Consider the following 23,235-nt stretch of genomic DNA (forward strand, 5'->3'; position numbering starts at 1 on the left):
GGAAGGTGCCGAAAGAGAGGGCCTGACTTCAGCTTGCGGAGGTCTTATGCCATTGTGTTTGACCAATGACTTTGTGTTTCACCACTGCGCATATTAGTTGTTCAATGTTCATCAGTAGCACATTACATGTTGTATTCAGTTTAGCTGCCTATTAGCTTTATCGTGGAGTTCGACATTGCAGTTGAGACTTTGCAGATGAGCTGTGTTTTTCCACATGGTAGACCAAGCTGTGTTTTTCGTATTGTGTTCACACCGAACCCTAGCGTATATTTTGTGTTTTCCTCCACTCAGCCTTGGGAAGGAGCGAGGTAGGAGATCTGGCCAATCTCCAATGGCTTGTTTTCTTCCCAACTCTGCATGTTTTGACTAGTAGAGGAAAGGGACTGTTAGCAGGCGTTTTCATTATATGACGTGTCCCTGGGTAGCAGCAAGGGGGAATTTTCCAGAACTTCAGTCAGGAGCGAACGTCAGCTGCCTGACCTCCCATTTGGGTGGAAAATCTCTTCCTCGCAGTTGAACAGGAGTCATCAACTTGCAGGCATGAGAAAGATGACGAGCAGTGATAGGCTCTACGGTGATGAATTTTGACTTTTATTCTTTGCTTTGAAGTTATGCTATAATATAATCACATGTATTTGCTGTGTACATTGCAATTGAGAAGTACTTTGATATATTTTCCTTTCATTGCTGTGACTACTTTTAAACGTGTGCTTCCAACCTACTAATCTCGTGTCTCAGGAACCTCGTGGTGAAGTAATAATAATAAATGTCTTCTTTAAACTAAGAAGTGCATTCCAGAGAAGTTTTGTCAGCTCGGTCATTAAGATAAAGGAAAGCAAAACATTTTGGCGTGAGTCAGCAGTCTGGGAGTCGAATTAGAGATTGGAGGTGCACGATTTAAAAGTGTAATTGTTTTTGTTGTTTAGAGACTTAAAGAAGCACAGCAGAACATGTTTGAAAATGCATGTGAAGTTAAACTGCCTTATGGTGCTGTGAGAAACATGTTTTCTTGTTTATCAGGACTTTGTGAGTCTTGGGATGAGTGCTTGGATAAAGCAAAAGTGTTTTCATATTTAGAAAATGTGCTTTTTGAAAGACATTATGTCCCTTTTGTTCGTGACAGAAGGGTTTGGATACTTTTGTCTGCTTACAGAAAAATGCATGAGAGATGTAGGCAGTTAGAACATGAAAATAAGAATTTATGTGAGCAAATTAGCCAGAACAAATTGTTGCAAGATAAAACTGAAATTTATAAAGCTGTTGCAGGAGAATCTGGCTTTTCCCATTCCAGTAATGAGGTTAAAAAGGTGGGGGCCAGTGTGACTCTCACAAGCAGAGTGTAGATCTCCGTGCGCAGAGCAGCCCACGGTTTTTGGCAGTAGTTCAAGTGCATTCCTTAAAAGATTACACTGAGCGCGAAGTTAAGAATGTTATATTCAGACCGCTTTTGCAAAGTACGATGTGTAAAATTAATTCCGACCAGACAGAGGTACTGTCGCAAAACGTGCAGTTTCTGGGTATTCAGTGGAATCCAGAAAATAGACAGATGTTGTCACAGGTAAAACAAAAGATTTTAGAGTTTCTTACTATTTGAACTAAGCAAGAGACACAGAGTTTCACAAGCTTGTTTGATTTTTGGAAACAGTATAGCCCTCATCTGAGTAAAATCTTAACACTTTGGTACAAAGTAACTAGAAAAAACATGAGTTTAAATAGAGTGAGAATCAGCTGCGTGCTTTTGATTTGACAAATGAAATAATTCAACAGACTTTAGATTTGTGCGCAGTGCAAGAGGGAAACACTGTTGCCACCTTGAGTATGGGTCAGAATCAGGGGAGGACAAGGGTGCCCCTGGAACTTTGGACAAGAAAACTATCTGACTTTGTGGAGCGCTGTACTCCTTTTGAAAAACAGCTCTTGACTTGTTATTGGGCTCTAGTGAATACTGAGCAAATGACATTAAATGATAATGTAATTCTGAAACCTGAAATATCAATCATGCAGTGGGTGATGAGTTCACCTAAATCTCACAGTATAGAACAGGCACAAGAGGCTAGTATACACTGCATCTGGTACATACAAAACAGGGCTTGAGTCACTGCAGCCCTACATGAACAGGTGTCACAAGCCCCTTTACAGGATGAGGAGAGAATGCAGAAGGTACCACAGGCAAAAGAGTCACTAGTAAAATTGAGTGTACCATTTGAATTCTTGTCCCCTGAGGATAAAAAGAGTGTTTGTTTGACTAATGATTCATTGAAATGCATGAGTACTAAAAGACAATAGAAAGCAGTGTTATACAATCCAGTTACTGAAAAGTTGTTGTCTACCACAGGAGAAGGAAAAAGTAACCAATATACAGAGGTGTACAATGTGTGTCAGACTTTAAAGCAACAGCTGCTTGAGACGTGTCATTTTCACACTGATTCTTGGTTCACTGCCAATGGATTAGCCATTTGGTTTTCCACATGGCTTGCACAGAACTTGTTAATTAATTCAAAGGAGGTGAGGAGCAAAGAGTTGTGGATGTTAAAACAGAGCGTAGTCATAGATACTAATTGTCCCATTGACTCATTAGAAAGCTCGTTCAATTCCCTTGCAGATGTTAAAGAGAAAAGTGCAAAGACAGAAGTGTCAACCCAGAATTCTGACTTGGTGGGGATGGCTAAATGGGCGCACCAGAAATGTGGACATCTGGGAGAAAAAGCCACTTACAGGTGGGCAGAGAGTAGAAAGATGCACATTCCCCTAGATTTGATAAAACCTGTGATTTTGCAATGTCCTATTTGCCAGCACACACAACAGAGATCTGTCCCACAAACAGTCAAAGATCAGTTGGGGAGAGGAAAGTTACCAGTACAGATATGGCAAATTGATCAGGTTTTAGGGGGAGTGATTGCTGCAGATTACCAGGTCGAAATCAAAATTATTCTGATAACTAGAAGAGAATCTGATTTATTCATACAGATTGGAGACAGAATTGCCCAACTTGTCAAAAGTGCAGTGAATGGAGGTTTGGTAAGGAAGGAGTCTGTCCCAGCCCTTCTGACAGTGCAAGGAAAGGGAAGCTGTGGTGCAGCAGATAAAAACCTCAGTGCTAAGGTGTGGGTTGAATCCCCAAATGACCCTCCAGAACCTGCAGAAATTATAGCAAAGGGTCCCAACAATGTTCTGTTGATCATAAAACTAGGACAGGAAAAATGGGAACATATTCGAGATGACAAATGTTATTTGCAAGAAAAGTAATACTTTTTTCTTTTGCAGATCCTACTACGACTCGCCACTGACCATGAGTGTGTTGTGTGGTCTCCCTTCGGGTGTTTGCGTGTGTCGTCGGGGAAGGGACCGCACCCCCAACCTGAACCTGACTGAGTAAAGTACAAACCCCATGGATCCATTTTGCGCAACTGGCGCCTTTAGTTCAAGTTCTACATGCAATCAATATAAAGTTTGTCAACGTGTTTGATTACATTCTTCCACTGGAACTGAGCAACATTGCCAGTTAAATGTCTGTTTTTTTAGTGTGGAACCCTGACTTTCACTGACATTCCAGCAAACCGTTCAGGTGGACCGTGTACCTTTACATGAGTAGAACTCATGCTACATCAACTTGCTGTTTTATAGACACTATTCAATCAGTTATTATCCCAGTCAGAGTATATAAGTTTCAGTCTTTTCATTGTAGATGTATCTGATTTGAAAGGTTATGAGATCAATATGTTAATATAATTTGTTTTTTGTTGTTTTTTTTTGTTTGAAATAAGAGGAATGTAAACAAAAGTCGTTGGTCATAGGGTGGATATTTTATGCCATTCATTGTGTTTGACCAATGACTTTGTGTTTCACCACTGCGCATATTAGTTTTTCAGTGTTCACCAATAGCACATTACATGTTGTATTCAGTTTAGCTGCCTATTGGCTTTATCGTGGAGTTCGACATTGCAGTTGAGGCTTTGGAGATGAGCTGTGTTTTTCCACATGGTAGACCAAGCTGTGTTTTTCGTATTGTGTTCACACCAAACCCTAGCATGATAAGAGAGCATATATTTTGTGTTTTCCTCTCTACTCAGCCTTGGGACGGAGCGAGGTAGGAGATCTGGCCAATCTCCAATGGCTTGTTTTCTTCCCAATTCTGCATGTTTTGACTAGTAGAGGAAAGGGCCTGTTAGCAGGCTTTTTCATTATAAGACGGTGTCCCTGAGCAGCAGCAAGGGGGAATTTTCCAGGACTTCAGTCAGGAGCGGACGTCAGCTGCCTGACCTCCCGTTAGGGTGGAAAATCTCTTTCTCGCAGTTGAACAGGAGTCATCAACTTGCAGGCATGAGAAAGATGACGAGCAGTGATAGGCCCTACGGTGATGAGTTTTGACTTTTATTCTTTGCTTTGAAGTTATGCTATAATATAATCACATGTATTTGCTGTGTATATTGCAATTGAGAAGTACTTCGATATATTTTCCTTTCATTGCTGTGACTACTTTTAAACGTGTGCTTCCAACCTACTAATCTCGTCTCTCAGGAACCTTGTGGTGAAGTAATATTAATAAATGTCTTCTTTAAACTAAGAGGTGCATTCCAGAGAAGTTTTGTCAGTTCGGTCATAAGATAAAGGAAAGCAAAACAGGAGGTGCAGTAGTATAGCGGCCCTGGTGTGACATCCAGAACCGACAAACCAACCGCAGAGCGGCACAACACCACCTACTGCTAAGCAAGGGGCTTGATAGTAAAGTTTCTGGATCCAGTCTGCTGCTTGGGGGAAATTTTCAAGGCGAGGAATCTGCAGTTAAATTTCTTTATTAGAAGAGGATGTATTGGCCACCAGGACGCTGATTTCCAAACTCATAAAACAGACATGGCAATTTCTGAGTTAGGTGTGGCATCTCCCAAATTGGCATCACTTGTCCACTCTGAAATATGATCATCCATGGGGTAGTTATATAGTGTTTCAGAATGATTAAAGGTTGCAAATGAGGCATGTGATGGAAGGGGTATACCCAGTTAGGGGGCCATGTCTGGCCTGAGCATGGAGGGGAAGCAGGACTGCAAGCTTAGCGGTCACCAGCCACTTTCTGCTTTAAAAGATCGTTTTTCTGCAGCTACTAACTGCGTGGCAGATCACATATGGTGAACTTTTAACATGACCATCTGAATTAGATGTTCAGAAAGAAGCCCATTGTAAGCCACTTCAATTTATATGACAGAATCGTGGAGGTGAAAAAGCATCTAAGCATCTCTTGCGCTCTGCATTCAATAAAAAAGTGGTTTGGCCTTAAAGATTTCGAATATTACAGGCTTGTATTGCCACCAAAGTACCAGCAGATCATACGACTGTAATAAAAGTTCATGTTTGACATCCAGTTGGGTACAATTTTGAGAAGCTGCACCTTTAAGATTGAAAATTGAACATCCGCAAAGCAACTTGTTCTTAAAGAAGGAAGAGGCTTTATCGAGTCAATGTATATAAATATATTTATTTTGCAGGGAAAAAATCTGCTGGTTTTATGGTTAATAGTCCCATATTCCACGCATTACGGTCACTGCAGTAAAACATTTGCATTTTCCTTGTTAACCCCAAAAACTTGCAGCATCCACACTCCACTTAATGTTCTGCATATTTTCGCGACGCTCTTGTGTGTAAACGTTTGCCTCTCCTTTCTGTAACCGTCGCCTTTGGGAAGCCTTTTGTTGTTTGGTCAGCTGACGTTTAATTTTTTGTTTCACGACTTCCTGAAAACGAGAACGCATAATGTTAAAATCATAGCCTTTACGTTTAACAACTGAGCAGACAGAAAGTACAAAATAGGAGCATATTCGCATGTTACAAACATCAAAATCAGATTTAAGATGAATAATTTAGAAGACAGCATTTTTTAAAGTTAAACGCACAAGTGAATGTCTGGTTGGTAACAACATGGCAGCGTTAAATCAAAAACTCCAGATGCCAGTGAGTACCGATGAGATATGGGGTATTTGAGGGCACCTATAACAGTAACAGTTGCCTTGGGTGCAGGATGTTCCCAGTACAGATTTCCCAATTAATGAGAACACATCATCAAGAAGATGCTGGTGGTGGTGGGAAAGTAAGATCACAAACTCCAAAAGAGTGTGTCAAGCTCAAAGAGAAATCATAATCTTTTATTGCACAAGGAAAAAAAGGTACCACGTGGATTAGATTTAACACATGTTATAACAAAACAGAAATTGTGGGAAAAACGGACACCACTGGAAATGGAAAATACCAAGGAACAATTTATGGTTCACATATTGAGGGACAGAGCAATGAGGCGCACTGTTTTGCTCCATATGCACACAAAGACCTTTCATGGACAGTTCAGTACACAGACAATTGAGTTTTCTCATGGGCAGAATAGAGGCAGTGTTGTATCCTGAGGTAGCAATGGAGGTCTTCTCTGGGAGGTGCAACCTGAACACTGTGGCTGAGAGGACAGAAGAGACCTGCGACAGACAAAAGAGATGTGTACGGATCTGGTGAGTTCTCAGGATCTGCTCTAATGGCCCTACCAAACCTTACAGGAGGTCCAATCAACCATGCTATTAAAAGGATGAACGTTTCTCAACCAGCTGAGCATAGGACAGCTCCTGCATTAGATGGAGTTCTATGACCAACTGCTATAAAGCACTAGCAATGGACATTCCATTGTTTCAGCATTGACACTAAGCCAAGGACCAATTGCTCAAGATCCTAAGGCGAAAAGTACACATGCATTCAATTTAGACCATGACTAACATTGGGAGATAATTCGGGCACAGACGCCGATAAACTACTATCGGCATTTCAGTTTAACCCACGATCAATCAATGGAGTTCTCCAACTTCAATATCGTTACCTTTATAATGTAGCACAGTGAATTAAAATTGCCTTTTAGCTTAGTCACAGTGGTAAAAACAACAACAAAAACCAAAAAAAAAAAAAAAAACCTGCATTCTGTGAAAGGGTTGGATTTTTCCAAGCCACTGTGGCCAAAGTTATCTCGTACATTTCAACCATGCCCAAAAATGCAGTTATGTGCCTTTTAACCCCTTCTGCTTCTGTGCTGGGGATGTAATGGTTACGTCCATCGGCACGGTGCTCCTGTGCCGAGGATGCAACCATTACGTCCTCGGCATGGAGCTTAGCGCTCCCTCTGTGGGCTTCCCTCCCACCCCTCCCCAAGGCAGGGATGGAAGGGGAAGGCCTTTCCCTTCCACCTTGACCCCCGCAACTCCCCAGTGACGCAATTGCGTGCTGACCTCATCAGAGGCCACTTCCCCATCGCAGTCTCAGCATTTCTCTTCCGATCATGTGATGGGGGGCCTGAGAGGCTTCAAAGGGAAGGAAATAAATTTAGTTTAGGCAAGGGCCCCCCCCCGCGGGGGGGGGGTCAAATTTATTTTAGGCCATTTCTGCCCCCCGAGGTGTTTTCTTTTTTTTGTTTAGAGGTGTGTTGCTCTCCTGGGGGGTAAATTGTATTTTAGGCCATTTCTGCTTTCCCTGGGGGCAGAAACCACTTAGGCACCAGGTATTGGTGTTTGTGTGTGTGTTTTCTTTACGGGGGTAGCTCCTCAGGTAAGGGTCGCGCCCCATGGCGGCACATTACCGTTAGCCATATCTGCGGCCAATCTGCCCCCAAGGGGGGGTGGGGACGGGGGAGGGAGAAAGCCCATAAGGGAAGTTTTTTTTTCCAAAATAAGAGGGTGGGGGTATGGCCGTACCCCCACCCCAAATAAATGGGGCCAAAGTTGTTCTGCCCACCAGTGGGCACAATGGGGCAATTACCCCTGATCCACACCCCAGGTGGGGTGGGGGGGGGGGGGGGAGCCAGAAAATCTAATAGATGCCAGGGAATTTAAAAAAAAAAAAAAAAAAAAAAAAAAAGTGGGGTGGTGGCTACCAACCAGTATGGGCCTGGTTATGCCCCCACCCCAACTGAAGGGGGTAACAGTCTTTCAGCTCTCCCCCGCACACTAAACATCTTATCCCACGGCAAGCAAGAGGACATTTGATTATTTTGGGTTTTGGTTTTACATATGGGCCATGAGAGCTTTGCTAACTCTCAAAATCTTCCCACTTGGAATGGTGAGGGCTGCACTTTATGGACTTTGGGATGCTGCCATGTATAAAAATCCACAAGACCTAGACACAGCTGAAAACTAAACATCTGGGTGATTCCAGGGTGGTGTGTTTCACATGCACACCGCACCATTTTCTTATCCACAAAGCCCTGCAAATCTCCAACTTTGCTGAAAATCACACATTTTTGCCACATTTTTGTGATGGAACCTTCTGGAATCTGCAGAAATCCACAAAGTTCCTACCACCCAGCATTGTCTCATCAAATACCGATAAAAATTCTGCTGCACTTGTCAGGCTAAAAATAATTTTTTTCAACTGCCCTTTTGGACCCGCTTTGGTTCCCCCTCAATTTTGGCATGTTTTTGGCTCTTCCCTGTCACAAGCACTTGGCCCACCTACACAAATGAGTTATAATTTTTACCAGGAGACTGAGGGGAATGTTGGGTGGTATAAAATTTGTCCCAGTGCGGTGATCCCACACAAAAATGTGAGAAAAATCAGATTTTTTAGCTAAATTTGAGGTTGGCTGAGGATTCTGGGTAAGAAAACATTGGGAGATCGACACAAGGCACACCTCCCTGGACTGTCTAGTTTTCAGAAATGTGTGGGTTTGGTAGGTTTCCCTAGATAGCTGCGGACCTCAGGACCAAAACCGCAGGTAACTGCCTCCCCCACACCCCCCAAACTCCAACACCCCCCGCAAAAACAGGTAGTTTTGTATTTGATCATTTTGATGGGTCCATATAGTGTTTTGGGGCATTTCCTTTCGCGGGCAGTAGGCCTACCCACAAAAGTGAGGTACCATTTTTATCAGGAGACTTGGGGAAACACTGGGTGGAAGGAAATTTGTAGCTCGTCTCAGATTCCAGAACTTTCTGTCACCGAAATTAGAGGAAAACATGTTTGTTTGGCCAGATTTTGAGGTTTGAAAAGGATTCTGGGTAAGAGAACCTGGTCAGAGCCCCACAAGTCACCCTATCTTGGATTCCCCTAGGTGTCTAGTTTTAAAAAATGTGCAGGTTTGGTAGGTTTCCCTAGGTGCCAGCTGAGCTAGAGGCCAAAATCTACAGCTAGGCACTTTGCAAAGAACATGTCAGATTTCATTGTAAAAATGTGATGTGTCCATTTTGTGTTTCTTGTCGTGAGCATTAGGCCTACCCATGCAAGTGAGGTACCATTCTTAGTGGGAGACTTGGGGGAACACAGAATAGCAAAACAAGTGTTATTGCCCCTGGTCTTTCTCTAAATTTTTCCTTCCAAATGTAAGAGTGTGTGTAAAAAAGACATCTATTTGAGAAATGCCCTGTAATGCACATGCTAGTATGGGTACCCCAGAATTTAGAGATGTGCAAATACCCACTGCTTCTCAACACCTTATCTTGTGCCCATTTTGGAAATACAAAGGTTTTCTTGATACCTATTTTTCACTTTTTATATTTCAGCAAATTAATTGCTGTATACCCAGTATAGAATGAAAACCCATTGCAAGGTGCAGCTCATTTATTGGCTCTGGGTACCTAGGGTTCTTGGTGAACCTACAAGCCCTATATATCCCCGCAACCAGAAGAGTCCAGCAGACGAAACGGTATATTGCTTTCAAAAATCTGACATCGCAAGAAAAAGTAAGAAGTGGAGAAAAATGGCTGTTTTTTAACCTCAATTTCAATATTCTTTTATTTCAGCTGTTATTTTCTGTAGGAAACACTTGTAGGATCTACACAAATGACCCCTTGCTGAATTCAGAATTATGTCTACTTTTCGGAAATGTTTAACTTTCTGGGATCCAGCATTGGTTTCTCACCCATTTCTGTCACTAACTGGAAGGGACTGAAAGCACACAAAAAATAGTAAGAATGGGGTATGTCCCAGTAAAATGTCACAATTGTGTTGAAAAATTGGGTTTTCTAATTCAAGTCTGCCTCTTCCTGAAAGCTGGGAAGATGGTGATTTTACCACCACAAACCCTTTGTTGATGCCATTTTCAGGGGAAAAAAAACACAAGCCTTCTTCTACAGCCCTTTTTCCCCATTTTGTTTTTTTAAAAATGAAGTCTTCGCTGTATTTTGGCTAATTTCTTGGCCTCCTTCAGGGGAACCCACAAAGTCTGGGTACCTCTAAAATCCATAGGATGTTGGAAAAAAGGACACAAATTTGGCATGGGTAGCTTATGTGGAGAAAAAGTTATGAGGGTCTAAGCGTAAACTGCCCCAAATAGCCAAAAAAAAGGCTCGACACAGGAGGGGAAAAAGGCCTGAAAGCAAAGGGGTTAAACATAGGCTTATTTTTGCATTATTTATCTTTCCTTCCCTACGTCTAATCAACAGTCTTGTATTCCTACACTCTCCCTCTTCATCATTCGGTGAACTCCACCCTCTCTTTTTCTCTCTCCAATCTTCTCATCCCAAATTCATAACCATATGCTTCTATTTTCTCTGAACATTCTTTCTCATCCCCCTAATCAAACTCTCTCCAAATACCTCTCTTCTCCCTATATATTGTTCTGTTTTGCTCAACATCCCTCTGATCCTTCACCTACATCCACAGTAAGAAGATAAGTTACTTACCTGTAACTGTGGTTCTCCAGTATTGGTTTCTTTCAGAGATTCACATGCCTGAATCATTCCCAGTCGTCGAAGTGAGTGAGAGTACACAGAAAGCAGTAGAATTTTTTTTTTGTTTGTTTTCTCTCATTGTAGTCAATGGTAAAAATACATTAACTTTCATAGCTTATTAGCTTCATTAGAAAAGGCCTAAAGTTCAGCCAATCAGGCGAGACCACACCCCTTTAAAACCCTCAGCACAGAGGCTTAGTGTCTCAGATTTTCTACCGCACATCGTGTGTAAGGGAGTCTCCCTGAGCTCTGCTCAGTTTACCTTCTCGTCAGGAAATATTTTCCAGATATTTCATTCTAACTTAACAGCTGTACTTTGTCAGCATGTCTACAGCTAAGAAAGGTTTATTTAGACCTTGCAGCACCTGTGGTAAGCTAAGGTTTCATTGTGAGGACCCCCACATGAACTGCATGTACTGTCTTCACCCAGAGCATAAGGTGAAAGACCGCAAGATCTGTAGAACATTTGCCAGCAAGACTCTCAGAGATAGAAAAGCCAGGCTCCTTTGGCTCCAGAAACATAAGTCCAGAGAGTCTCTCTCTGATGAGGCCTCAAAGAAGAGGAAGAGATCTGTGGAGAATTTCAATCCCAAAACCAGTAAGTCAGCCAAGAGACTACATTCTTTCAAGGAAAGAGCTGATGAATATCCCACAACTTCAAGGGAACATGGTGGTAAGGTTCGCTCTGAGCCGTCCACTCCAGCTACCACCTCCAAGAAGATTAAGAAATCATCAAGCTCCCTGCCACCGTTTGCATCTAAGATCTTGACATCGTGAACAGCAGATTTTGCGGCGGCGGCATTTACAGCTCAGTCATCGCCCATGATCATTGATTAATCACTGTTGTCAACCACTATAACATTGGTGATTCTGAAGTATGGTTCTTCAGCTACCCAAACTATGAAGATTTCAAAGAGACCGTTGACTGAGAAGAAAGTAAGATCTCTATTGTCGACATCAGCCTCGACGAGTAAGCTGCAAAAAACTTAGACTGTTCCACTGGCGGCAGTATCGACGTCGACACAAGAATCTGCTTCACCATCGTCGACGTTCTCACCGTCGAATATCACTCAGTCGACGATGGCACCGTCGATGATCACGCTATCGATGGCACCACTGTCGACGGTCATATTTCTGAGTCCACACCTATAGAGTCTGGAGGATCTTCTTTCTTGCCTTTGAGAATCCTGGCATTAAGACAAAAGTCTAGTCAACAGATTCGGTCACCCTCTCACACGTCACCTAGTAAGGTATCGCTGGCACCTCCTTAACTAGCAAAACATTAACATATGATCCTTAATACTAATACAAAATCATACATTAGTACATTAATATTTCATTATTAGTCAATTTCATTAATCATCGTATACATTGGTGGCCACTCCCCGTGGGCACATTTCAAGCGCACATTTAGTAAAAGCACATTAATACATTTTCTATGCAGCATCATTATACATTAATTTGCAAACATTTCATGTTATTTTGTTTATAAAAGCTACACTCCAACAAGGCCAAGCAGACTATGATGGAGTGCGGGTCAGATACAGTCCCAGATTAGTCCAGCTGAAGCTTTACCATCTCAACTTTTGTGTCAAGAGTCCCATTCATGTGGAAGAAGTTTGTCGGAAGCAAGGAGAGATTTGTGATGGTCAGCATGGCACGAGGAGCAACTAGAGCAATGCAGACGGGTGGGCTGGAGCCTCCCGTTGGCGGTCTACACAGCGGATGATTGTTTCTGTGCGAAGAGACACAGACTTGAGGCAGCGTGCACTGATTTTCTGTGCAAGCAGGGCAGTTCTGGTGCAAACAGACATCTGCGGTACCAAAGAACCCAAAAGCTTGACTTTTGGAGCTTGAGAGCCACACCAAGGGCCCAAGATCTGAGGGGCACCTCTTGGGGGTTAGGAACTCATTGAAAATGCTCAGATCAAAGGCCATCAGACGAGCCCTTTGAGTCACTCTGGGGTCTTGGAATCATGATGAAGTTGTAGGTCCAGTTCTTTTGCCCCAGACAAGAGGGAAGAAAGGAGGCATGTCAGCACAGCATAACAAAACACATCAGAGTATCAGTCGAGCAAGCAGAGTGGCAGTCCTTTCGGCAGCACAGTAGTCCTTTCTGGTAGAGTATCCACAGGTCTAAAAGTGTACTGAAGTGGTGGTGTTTTAGGTTCTCCTTTTATACACAGCTGTGCATCTGAAATGGAGAGAAGCATCTTGAGGCATGCCTTGGAAGTGCACAGATGCCCTGCAGTGGTTCCAGACTAGTTAAAGTGGGTATGCAGCCCTGTGTGTGGAGACAGGACACAAACTATTCAGGTCTAACTGAGGCTGGGCCCATCTCTTACCTCTCATCATGCCAGTGATAGCCCATTAAGTCACACCTAATCTCCCACTGTGTGTGGCTGTCCAGGAGGAATACACAAAGCCCAACTGGCAACACCACCCAGTCATGTGCCCCGGGCAGGCTGCAAAAATAAAATCAGCAAAAATAGAGAGAAGGAAGGCAAAATGTTTCAGGATGACCCGACAGAAAGGGCAACTTCCAACACCTGACTATATCCCATTGTGTTATTCCAGGCAACCCACCATGTACACGTTGCTCATTTTTCTTATCTGCAAACATTTTGTGAATGTGCTTCAGTATGCACTATATAAGACAATAGCTTAATTCATATGAACTCCAAGAAAGATTGTTCTTGATTTAGGAGACACAATTCTATGGCTCAGAAGTACCGTGAAGCTATTTGCATCACAACACTGCAATGGAAATGGTGATTGGTTTTATTTTGTACTGAATGTACATGTTCTCCTTCTGCTACTTTTGCGCAGTTTTTAAATAAATACCATATTGCAACAACCATGCTATCACACAGATGCAATGCAGACAATACTATATTTAAATATAAATGAAGTATCCCTGAGCCACGACACCCTTAATTGACACCACTGCTTCCCCATTCTTACTTCATCCCATTAACACCCTCAGACCAAATCACTGCCAGTTGCTCCCTTAAATCCAAGGCCCTTTTCAACACATATTTTCAGAGGGTAGGTCAATAGGGCGAGGGAAATGGATAAAACAGAGGGGGGACATGATGGCAACAAGCTTTGGAATTCAGCCGGCCAGATCGTAATATTCCAAAAGCAGCCAAACACAGAGAGGTAAATTAATTTGAATTATATTCTCGGTCTAAAATATGTGGGAAACTGTGTATAATATGAAAACAGACTAGATTCGCCCAAGGTCCATATATAACAATAAATTGTACTTTTCTATGGAATTACTCATTCACTTTTTCAGTGGCACCATTCAACACACAGCTGTTTTTGGAGTCATGGAGCATCGAAAAGGAGCTAAAAGCCATGTGGCTAAAATGGAAATGTGTGAAGACTGAACCAGTGAGCCGAAAGTGGACACCAGGCTGGTTGAGCGATGGCATGGTGCACGAAGATACATACATACAACTGAGACAATAACCATAATTTAATAAAGTAACTTAATAAAAGCAGATAATTTTAAATTTCCCTTTTTTAAGTGTTATTGCTCTTTTGAAATAAAATAAAATATTTTTGACGTGGTATGTTTTTCATCAGCCGGTTTTCTAAAGAAAAGAAAATAACCAAGAAACTGATACGAAAAAATCTTGAAGGCAAATGCTTCCATCTGGTGGCAAAGGGTGGCACAGACAAAAGCGCTGGTGTAAGAAAACGTTCTTAAAGCATTATGACGGTTCACTGTGCTGCTGAATGCTCATTAAGTTTAAATTCGAAGCGGGAAAGGATTAGGTTGATTAAATTCGTGCAGATACAAAATACCTATCACAAACGTGGCTGCAGACACATTAAAAACAGTAAGGTGTATTGACACAACAAGCCCCGTCAAAAAAGCACTTAGAAGTATCATCAAGTGAACAATAGATTTAACTTTGAGATGGACAAAATCCAGATTTTTCCCCTTGAAAGTGGGACGTCTTTTTCCCGTGGCCCAAAACAAATGAATGCATTTATGCAAGCAGATATGAGTCACGAAATACTTTCTGGAACTAAACTGGTGGCTTGTGCGGCATTTAACAAAACCAAGTAAAAAATAATGAAAAAATACAAGTGATACAAAATGGTGTGGTGAGAGCATCCATTGACTGTTAATGCTAAAATGCAACAGAGTTAAAAAAGGCAACATAAGAAAAACACAAACACAATCACATTACGCTGACCTTCCCTTCCTGAACCAAAAGGTTTCCCCGACAGATAGTAAAAGCAAAAAACAGGACCACGTGATAACTGGGACAAAAACTATATTTTGTCATTCCATCCTGTGAGCTACCGAGGTAAGTTTCAGCATTACATTTTTGTAATGAATAAGGAAGAAGATGAACAATCGTATTTTTGGGGGAAACAGTCCCCAAAACAGCTTTAGGGAATATTGATAAAAGAATTAGTTCTAGCTCTTCTAACCTGTACTTCAATGCCATCAGTTGAAAGCTTCGGTGCATTTAGCGAGTCTTGCAGCACGAATTAGGAAAATCTAGATACTGCAGTCTAACTTGGAAACGTTGCAGTCGAAGAAATATGCAAAGCAGCAACCTGGAGATCCATGGGTTCAATTACAAAACACGTTTAGATTCCAGCTCTAGGACTCACGCACAAGCCTCTCCCTCTGGTTAAACTATTGTTTCAATTAATGTTTTCCATTGTATCTCCCATCTGCTGGCAGTGCCTGAGGTGAAAGCTTGCTAAACAATTACATTTCATGAATATCCTCAATGACCCTATGAATGAAAAGACAGTGGGACAGACTTGTAATCCCACTTCTTCATCATAAGAATCTTTATTGAATGCCTGGACAGCCCTCCTTCCTTAACGGGTATCAGATAGTAATGTTGAAGCAGATATGCTAATTAAGAGAATTATTAATGATGTATATGTGTTTACTAATGAGAAATGCGTAGAGAAATTAATCATAGAGAAAAATAATGTGCACGTTTGAAAATGTGCCCTCGGGGAGTGATCACCATGTGTACCAAATAGAACTAAAACTGTATGAAATAATGAAAATATATGAAAAATGTAGTAATATGTCACAATGAGATGTATAACCTAGGTTTGCATTAATTTGTAGTGCTAAGTTAGCCGAACTAAAGGCCTGGTTTTTCTAGGCCTCGCACACGGAGAGCTGAAATACTGAATGCTTTTGCAAAGGACTGAAAGCATGCACTGTCCCTGACCCGCTTGATGTTCAAGATGCTTAGCTAGAATTTTCTGCAATGTACCGGCGGACAGGAGATGAAGACAATTTGAAACAATTATGTGTAGAGTAGGCTAAATGTACTTTCCCAGGACTTGAACAATGAAGGCACTGACTGAAGAGGAGCATGCAACAATTTCGATACCTGAAGAGCCGGATGATGAGAACATCGTAAAGTGGACAAATCCACATCTTGAGAATGAACTGATATGGAAATTAGTAGATTCGGTAAATAAATACGATAGGTTAAAGTTATATCTGCTAACTGACTGACCAATTAGATATTAGGGAGATGGACTGGGAGACCCTAATAAAAAGTCATGACAAGGGGCTAAAATTTCAGATGATGCGGGGAGGTGCGAGGGCTGAATTGATGACGTAAGGAGACGCTATCCGAGAGTGCGGACATTGGGCTCATACCCTGTGAGCCTGATCTGTGGCTGACTAATTGATGACCTGAAGACGAAGAGTGACTTGTTGCTGATCCATCCTGGATAGGTAGCTATGAAAATGTGACTGGCGATTTTTATGCCTTTTCTTCTAGGTGCCAACTGCGCAGATTATAGAATTCTCATTTAGATAGGTTTTTTCCAAATTAATGTTTACTCTAAAAGGTTTTTCGCATGAAGACCCACATGCTAATGCTAATCTTGGTTAGGTAGGCTGTTAAGGGTGACGTTGACAGTGACAAATGACTGACAAACTTATTGCTGAACTTCGCTATTAATTCTGGTATTCTTAGTTTATGAAATTGAATTGTCGCATATGTTTCCTTCAAGTGATGATGCCTTCTATTAATGAATTAATAAATTGATTGGTTTGAATAAAGGTTGAACTAACGGATGATATAGAATTGTAATCAATAGGGAAATAAAATTGTTTTACTCATTACTGAGTTGTGGTTATTCATGAGCAGAAGGTTTTAAGCTATTTTCCATAGAATGTTTCTTGATTATTGATGTTAGCTATCGATTCAGTAGTCACTGCATGACTAGGATACTCCATGCAATTCAAAAGGTTCATCGGCCTATACGCGTCCCTTTATAAGTTTACTAAGGAGCAGGGGCGCTTGCAGTAATTAGGAGTTTTTCGTTTTAATACAATATGTACGTGATGGGGTCTTGTAGTCCAGAAACGCATGGTTTGGTCACAGTTACTAAAATCATTTTAAGAGTTTTCTCATTTGGTGATCTGTAGGAAGGAAGAGCTATTTAGTGCTAAGGAAGGTCTGCAAAGATTCTATGAAGGTTCTACCACAACTGCAAAACGCAGTAGAGTGCTGCTAGCGCAGGTGTATTAATAAAAATTATTAGTGAGTGTTCATGTATTCTGAATAATCTGTTTGTGTAGAAATGAAAATGTCACTTACCCAGTGTACATCTGTTCGTGGCATCAGTCGCTGAGATTCACATGTTCTGCAATAGCTCGCCATCTGGTGTTGGGTCGGAGTGTTACAAGTTGTTTTTCTTCGAAGAAGTGTTTTCGAGTCACGGGACCGAGTGACTCCTCCTTCTGTGCTCATTGCGCATGGGCGTCGACTCCATCTTCGATTGTTTTCCCCGCAGAGGGTGAGGTAGGAGTTGTACTATAGTAATAGTGCCCGCGCAATGAAATGTGTAAGTATGTACCTATTAAAGGTTTAAATAATATATATACAAATGTACAAAATTGAAGGTAACTTCTGAACTGCTACAGGCTTCCGGGGAGGTGGGTGGGCACATGTGAATCTCAGCGACTGATGCCACGAACAGATGTACACTGGGTAAGTGACATTTTCAGTTCGATGGCATCTGTCGCTGTAGATACACATGTTCTGCATAGACTAGTAAGCAGTTATTTCCCCATAAGCGGTGGTTTAGCCTGTAGGAGTAGAAGTTGTCTGAAATAGAGTTCTTAATACAGCTTGACCTACTGTAGCTTGTTGTGCGGATAGCACATCTATACAGTAGTGTTTGGTGAATGTGTGAGGCGTAGACCATGTGGCTGCCTTACATATTTCATGCATTGGGATGTTTCCTAAAAAGGCCATTGAAGCACCTTTTTTCCTTGTTGAATGTGCCCTGGGAGTAATGGGCAGTTGTCTTTTTGCTTTAAGGTAGCAGATTTGGATGCATTTAACTATCCATCTGGCTATACCTTGTTTTGATATTGGGTTACCTGCATGAGGTTTTTGGAATGCAATAAATAGCTGTTTAGTTTTTCTGATGTTCTGTCAATGTAGTACATTAATGCTCTTTTGACATCTAATGTATGTAGTGCTCTTTCAGCCACAGAATCTGGCTGTGGGAAAAAAACAGGTAGTTCTACCGTTTGATTTAGATGGAACGGTGAAATAACTTTTGGTAAAAATTTTGGATTAGGTCGTAGGACGACCTTATTTTTATGTATTTGTATAAAAGGTTCTTGTGTTGTGAACGCTTGAATTTCACTTACTCTTCTTAGAGATGTAATGGCGATGAGAAAGGCAACTTTCCAGGTTAGGAATTGTATTCCGCAAGAGTGCATGGGTTCGAAAGGTGGGCCCATGAGTCTTGTTAGGACCACGTTTAGGTTCCATGAAGGAACAGGTGGTGTTCTTGGTGGTATAATTCTTTTAAGACCTTCTATGAATGCTTTGATGACTGGTATCCTATACAAGGAAGTTGAATAGGTAGTCTGCAGGTATGCAGATATTGCTGCAAGGTGTATTTTAATAGAAGAGAAGGCTAGCTCTGCTTTTTGTAAATGGAGCAAGTAATTTACTATATGTTTTGGAGTTGCGTGTAGTGGTTGTATCTGATTATGATGGCAGTAACAAACAAATCTTTTCCACTTACTTGCGTAGCAGTGTCTAGTGGATGGCCTTCTGGCTTGCTTTATGACTTCCATACATTCTTGGCTAAGTTGTAAGTGTCCGAATTCTAGGATTTCAGGAGCCAGATTGCTAGATTCAGCGATGCTGGATCTGGGTGTCTGATCTGTTGGTTGTGTTGCGTTAACAGATCTGGTTTGTTGGGCAGTTTGATGTGGGGTACTACAGAGAGATCTAGCAGTGTTGTGTACCAGGGTTGTCTTGCCCACGTTGGTGCTATTAAAATGATTTTGAGTTTGTTTTGACTCAATTTGTTTACTAGATAAGGAAGGAGAGGGAGAGGAGGAAAAGCGTAAGCAAATATTCCTGACCAGTTCATCCATAGGGCATTGCCTTGGGATTGCTTGTGTGGGTATCTGGACGCGAAGTTTTGGCATTTTGCGTTCTCTTTTGTTGCAAATAAGTCTATTTGAGGTGTTCCCCAGAGTGTGAAGTAGGTGTTTAGAATTTGTGGGTGGATTTCCCATTCGTGGACTTGCTGGTGATCTCGAGAGAGATTGTCTGCCAGTTGATTCTGGATCCCTGGAATAAACTGTGCTATTAGACGAATTTGATGGTGGATTGCCCACTTCCATATGTTTTGAGCTAATAAGCTTAACTGCGTTGAATGTGTTCCTCCTTGTTTGTTTAGATAATACATCGTTGTCATGTTGTCTGTTTTGACAAGGATGTATTTGTGGATTATGATTGGTTGGAAAGCTTTTAGTGCTTGAAAAACTGCTAATAATTCTAGATGATTTATATGCAGTTTTGTTTGATGTATGTTCCATTGTCCTCTTATGTTGTGTTGATTGAGATGTGCTCCCCACCCTGTCATGGAGGCATCTGTTGTTATTACGTACTGTGGCACTGGGTCTTGGAAAGGCCGCCCTTTGTTTAAATTTATACTGTTCCACCATAGAAGCGAGAGGTAAGTTTGGCGGTCTATTAACACCAGATCTAGAAGGTGACCCTGTGCTTGAGACCAATGTGAGGCTAGGCACTGTTGTAAGGGCCTCATGTGCAGTCTTGCGTTTGGGACAATGGCTATGCATGAGGACATCATGCCTAGGAGCTGTAGTATTGTTCTTACTTGTATTGTCTGATTTGGAGACATGTGTTGAATGACTGTTGAAATTGTGAATTCTTTGTGGAGTTGGCGTTGCTACTCCTTTTGTCGTGTCTATTATGGCTCCTAGATATTGCTGTACTTTGCTTGGCTGAATGTTGGATTTTGCAAAGTTGACGGTGAACCCTAGTTTGTAGAGGGTTTGTATGACTTGATTTGTGTGGTTTGAGCATTGTGTGAGCGAACTGGTTTTGATTAGCCAGTCGTCTAGATACGGGAACACATGTATTTGCTGCCTTCTGATGTGTGCAGCGACTACTGCTAGGCATTTTGTGAATACTCTTGGAGCGGTTGTTAAACCAAAAGGCAATACTTTGAATTGGTAATGTATTCCTTTGAATACAAACCTTAGATATTTTCTGTGTGATTGATGTATTGGTATATGGAAATATGCGTCTTTGAGGTCTAGGGTTGTCATGTAGTTGTGTTTTTTGAGCAATGGTAACACTTCTTGTAGTGTGACCATGTGAAAGTGGTCTGATTTGATGAATGTGTTTACTACTCTGAGGTCTAGAATTGGTCTCAGTGTTTTGTCCTTTTTTGGTATCAAGAAGTACAGTGAATAAACTCCTGTGTTTATTTGTGTGCTTGGTACTAATTCTATTGCATTTTTTTGCAGTAGTGCTTGAACTTCTATCTCTAGAAGCTGTGAATGGTGTTTTGATAAATTTTGGTGGTATGTGTGGAGGGAATTGCAGGAATTCTATGCAATAACCATGTTGGATAATTGCTAGGACCCATGTGTCTGTAGTTATTTCCTCCCATGCTTTGTAATATTGGCCTATCCTTCCCCCCACTGGTGTTGTGTGGGGGGGGGGTGAGTGACGTGTGAGTCACTGCTTGTTGGTAGTGGTTTTGGGGCTTTGAAATGTTCCTCTATTCCTAGGGAATTGCCCTCCTCTATACTGGCCCCGAAAGCCTCCCCTGTACTGTCCCTGGTAGGTGGACGGTGCGGACTGTGAGGTACTAGCTTGTGTGGCCTGACCCCGAAACCCTCCTCTAAAAGGTGTTTTGCGGAAGGTGGTATAAGATCCTCTGCTCTGCGGGGAGTAGAGTGCACCCATGGCCTTGGCAGTGTCAGTGTCCTTTTTGAGCTTTTCTATGGCTGTGTCGACCTCCGGACCGAACAGAAGTTTTTCGTTTACTGGCATGTTAAGTACTGCCTGCTGAATTTCTGGCTTGAATCCAGACGTTCTGAGCCATGCGTGCCTACGGATGGTAACCGACGTATTAATGGTCCTTGCGGCTGTGTCTGCTGCATCCATAGAGGAGCGTATTTGATTGTTGGAAATGTTTTGACCTTCCTCAACAACCTGTTTTGCTCTTTTTTGTAGATCTTTTGGGAGATGTTCAATGAGATGCTGCATCTCATCCCAGTGGGCTCTGTCGTATCGCGCTAGCAGCGCTTGTGAGTTTGCGATGCGCCACTGGTTTGCTGCTTGGACAGCGACCCTCTTCCCGGCTGCATCGAACTTTCTGCTTTCTTTATCTGGGGGAGGTGCATCCCCAGAAGTGTGTGAATTTGCCCGTTTTCTGGCAGCCCCTACCACCACAGAATCTGGTGGCAGCTGAGAGGTGATGAATACAGGGTCCGTAGGAGGCGCCTTATACTTTTTGTCCACTCTAGGCGTTACTGCCCTACTTTTAACTGGCTCCTTGAAGATCTCCTTTGCATGGCGTAGCATGCCTGGGAGCATAGGCAGGCTTTGGTAGGAGCTGTGGGTGGAGGAGAGGGTGTTAAATAAAAAGTCATCCTCTACTTGTTCAGAGTGTAGTTCCACATTATGGAACTGTGCTGCTCTAGCCACCACTTGTGAATAGGCTGTGCTGTCCTCAGGTGGTGATGGCCTAGTTGGGTATGTGTCTGGGCTGTTATCAGACACTGGTGCATCGTACAAGTCCCACGCGTCTTGATCTTGGTCATCGTGGCTCATGGCGGTGTGAGCTGGCGAATGTGACGGGGTGTAAGTTGGCGAAGCCGGAGTTACAGGTGGAGGCGAGGGAGGAGGTGTTACCTTCTTTGCTGTTTGTTGCTGAGGAGCCTCTAGTGCTATAAACTGAAGTGTTCTCTTTCTTTTGACAGGTGGAAGGGTACTGATCTTCCCTGTCCCCTGCTGAATAAAGATACGCTTTTGCGTGTGATCCACTTCAGTGGATTGCAGTTCCTGTTCGAATCTGTGTTTTTTCATTTGTGAAGACATAGAATGTTCTTCAGTATATGAGCCTGAAACTGGGTCTGTTGGTGCTTTTTTCGGCTCCGAAAACCCTGTTGTTTGTTTTTTCGGCTCCGAGGTAACCTTCCTCTTCTTTTGTGCCGAAAAATCTTGGCCTCTATGGTCTTCGGCGCCACTGTCTCGGCGTCGATCCGTGTCGACACCGAACTCTCGGTGTCGATGCTTCTCTTTAGCACTCTCTCGGTCCCGAGGAGGCTGCGTGCCGGTGTCTCGACCGGAGTCGGACGATCTCGACACTGAATGGGCCTTTTTCGGTGCCGATTGTTGGTCACCGGGAATTTGGGTTGAGCCATGGCCGGTTGGCAGTGGCGTCCCCTGGGCCTTTTTGCCTTTTTTAAGTTCTGATCTCGACGTCTTACTCACAGTTTTTGTATTGTCGAGTTCGTCGGAGTCTGAATCCTGGATGGAAAAGGCTTCCTCCTGTTCCTCTTCTGTCTCGAACTGTCGATGCTCCTTTGGTGTGGACGCCATCTGCAGTCTTCTCGCTCGACGGTCGCGCAGAGTTTTTCGGGACCGGAACGCCCGACAGGCCTCACAGGATTCTTCGCTGTGCTCGGGTGACAGGCACAGGTTACAGACCGAGTGTTGGTCCGTATAAGGATATTTGTTGTGGCATTCAGGGCAGAATCGAAACGGGGTCCGTTCCATCGGCGTTTTTCTCCACGCGGTCGGGCCGACTAGGCCCCGACGGTGTGCCGAAATCTACCCCGAAGGGCACCGAAGCGCTTCGATGTTCAATGCGTCGTCGTATGTGTTTATCTCGAACCGGATCGCAACGATACCGTCGAAAATCTTCAGTTTTCAGCTATCTTTCCGTTCCGAAACTCGGAGCGACAGGAACACGTCCGAACCCGATGGCGGAAAGAAAACAATCGAAGATGGAGTCGACGCCCATGCGCAATGAGCACAGAAGGAGGAGTCACTCGGTCCCGTGACTCGAAAACACTTCTTCGAAGAAAAACAACTTGTAACACTCCGACCCAACACCAGATGGCGAGCTATTGCAGAACATGTGTATCTACAGCGACAGATGCCATCGAACATATAATAACGCAGAAAAATAATGCACGCGTTTGAAAATGTGATTACGATGGTTGGCCGCCAATGTTCAC

The 23,235-nt window shown here is 42.7% G+C and overlaps 1 protein-coding gene across 1 annotated transcript in view; it reads right to left on the reverse strand.

Annotated features, from left to right (window-relative positions):
• Nucleotides 1–5,450: 5,450 nt before the first annotated feature.
• RIOK2 (RIO kinase 2) overlaps nt 5,451–23,235 on the reverse strand; it is a 229,516-nt gene continuing 211,731 nt past the window's right edge. Inside the window, exon 10 of the mRNA XM_069225952.1 lies at nt 5,451–5,726. Within this exon, the coding sequence (XP_069082053.1) occupies nt 5,565–5,726 (162 nt within the window). The 3' untranslated portion in view covers nt 5,451–5,564. The remainder of the gene's footprint in view (nt 5,727–23,235) is intronic.

The sequence above is a fragment of the Pleurodeles waltl genome, chromosome 1_1, assembly GCF_031143425.1.
Source record: "Pleurodeles waltl isolate 20211129_DDA chromosome 1_1, aPleWal1.hap1.20221129, whole genome shotgun sequence".
Taxonomy (NCBI): domain Eukaryota; kingdom Metazoa; phylum Chordata; class Amphibia; order Caudata; family Salamandridae; genus Pleurodeles; species Pleurodeles waltl.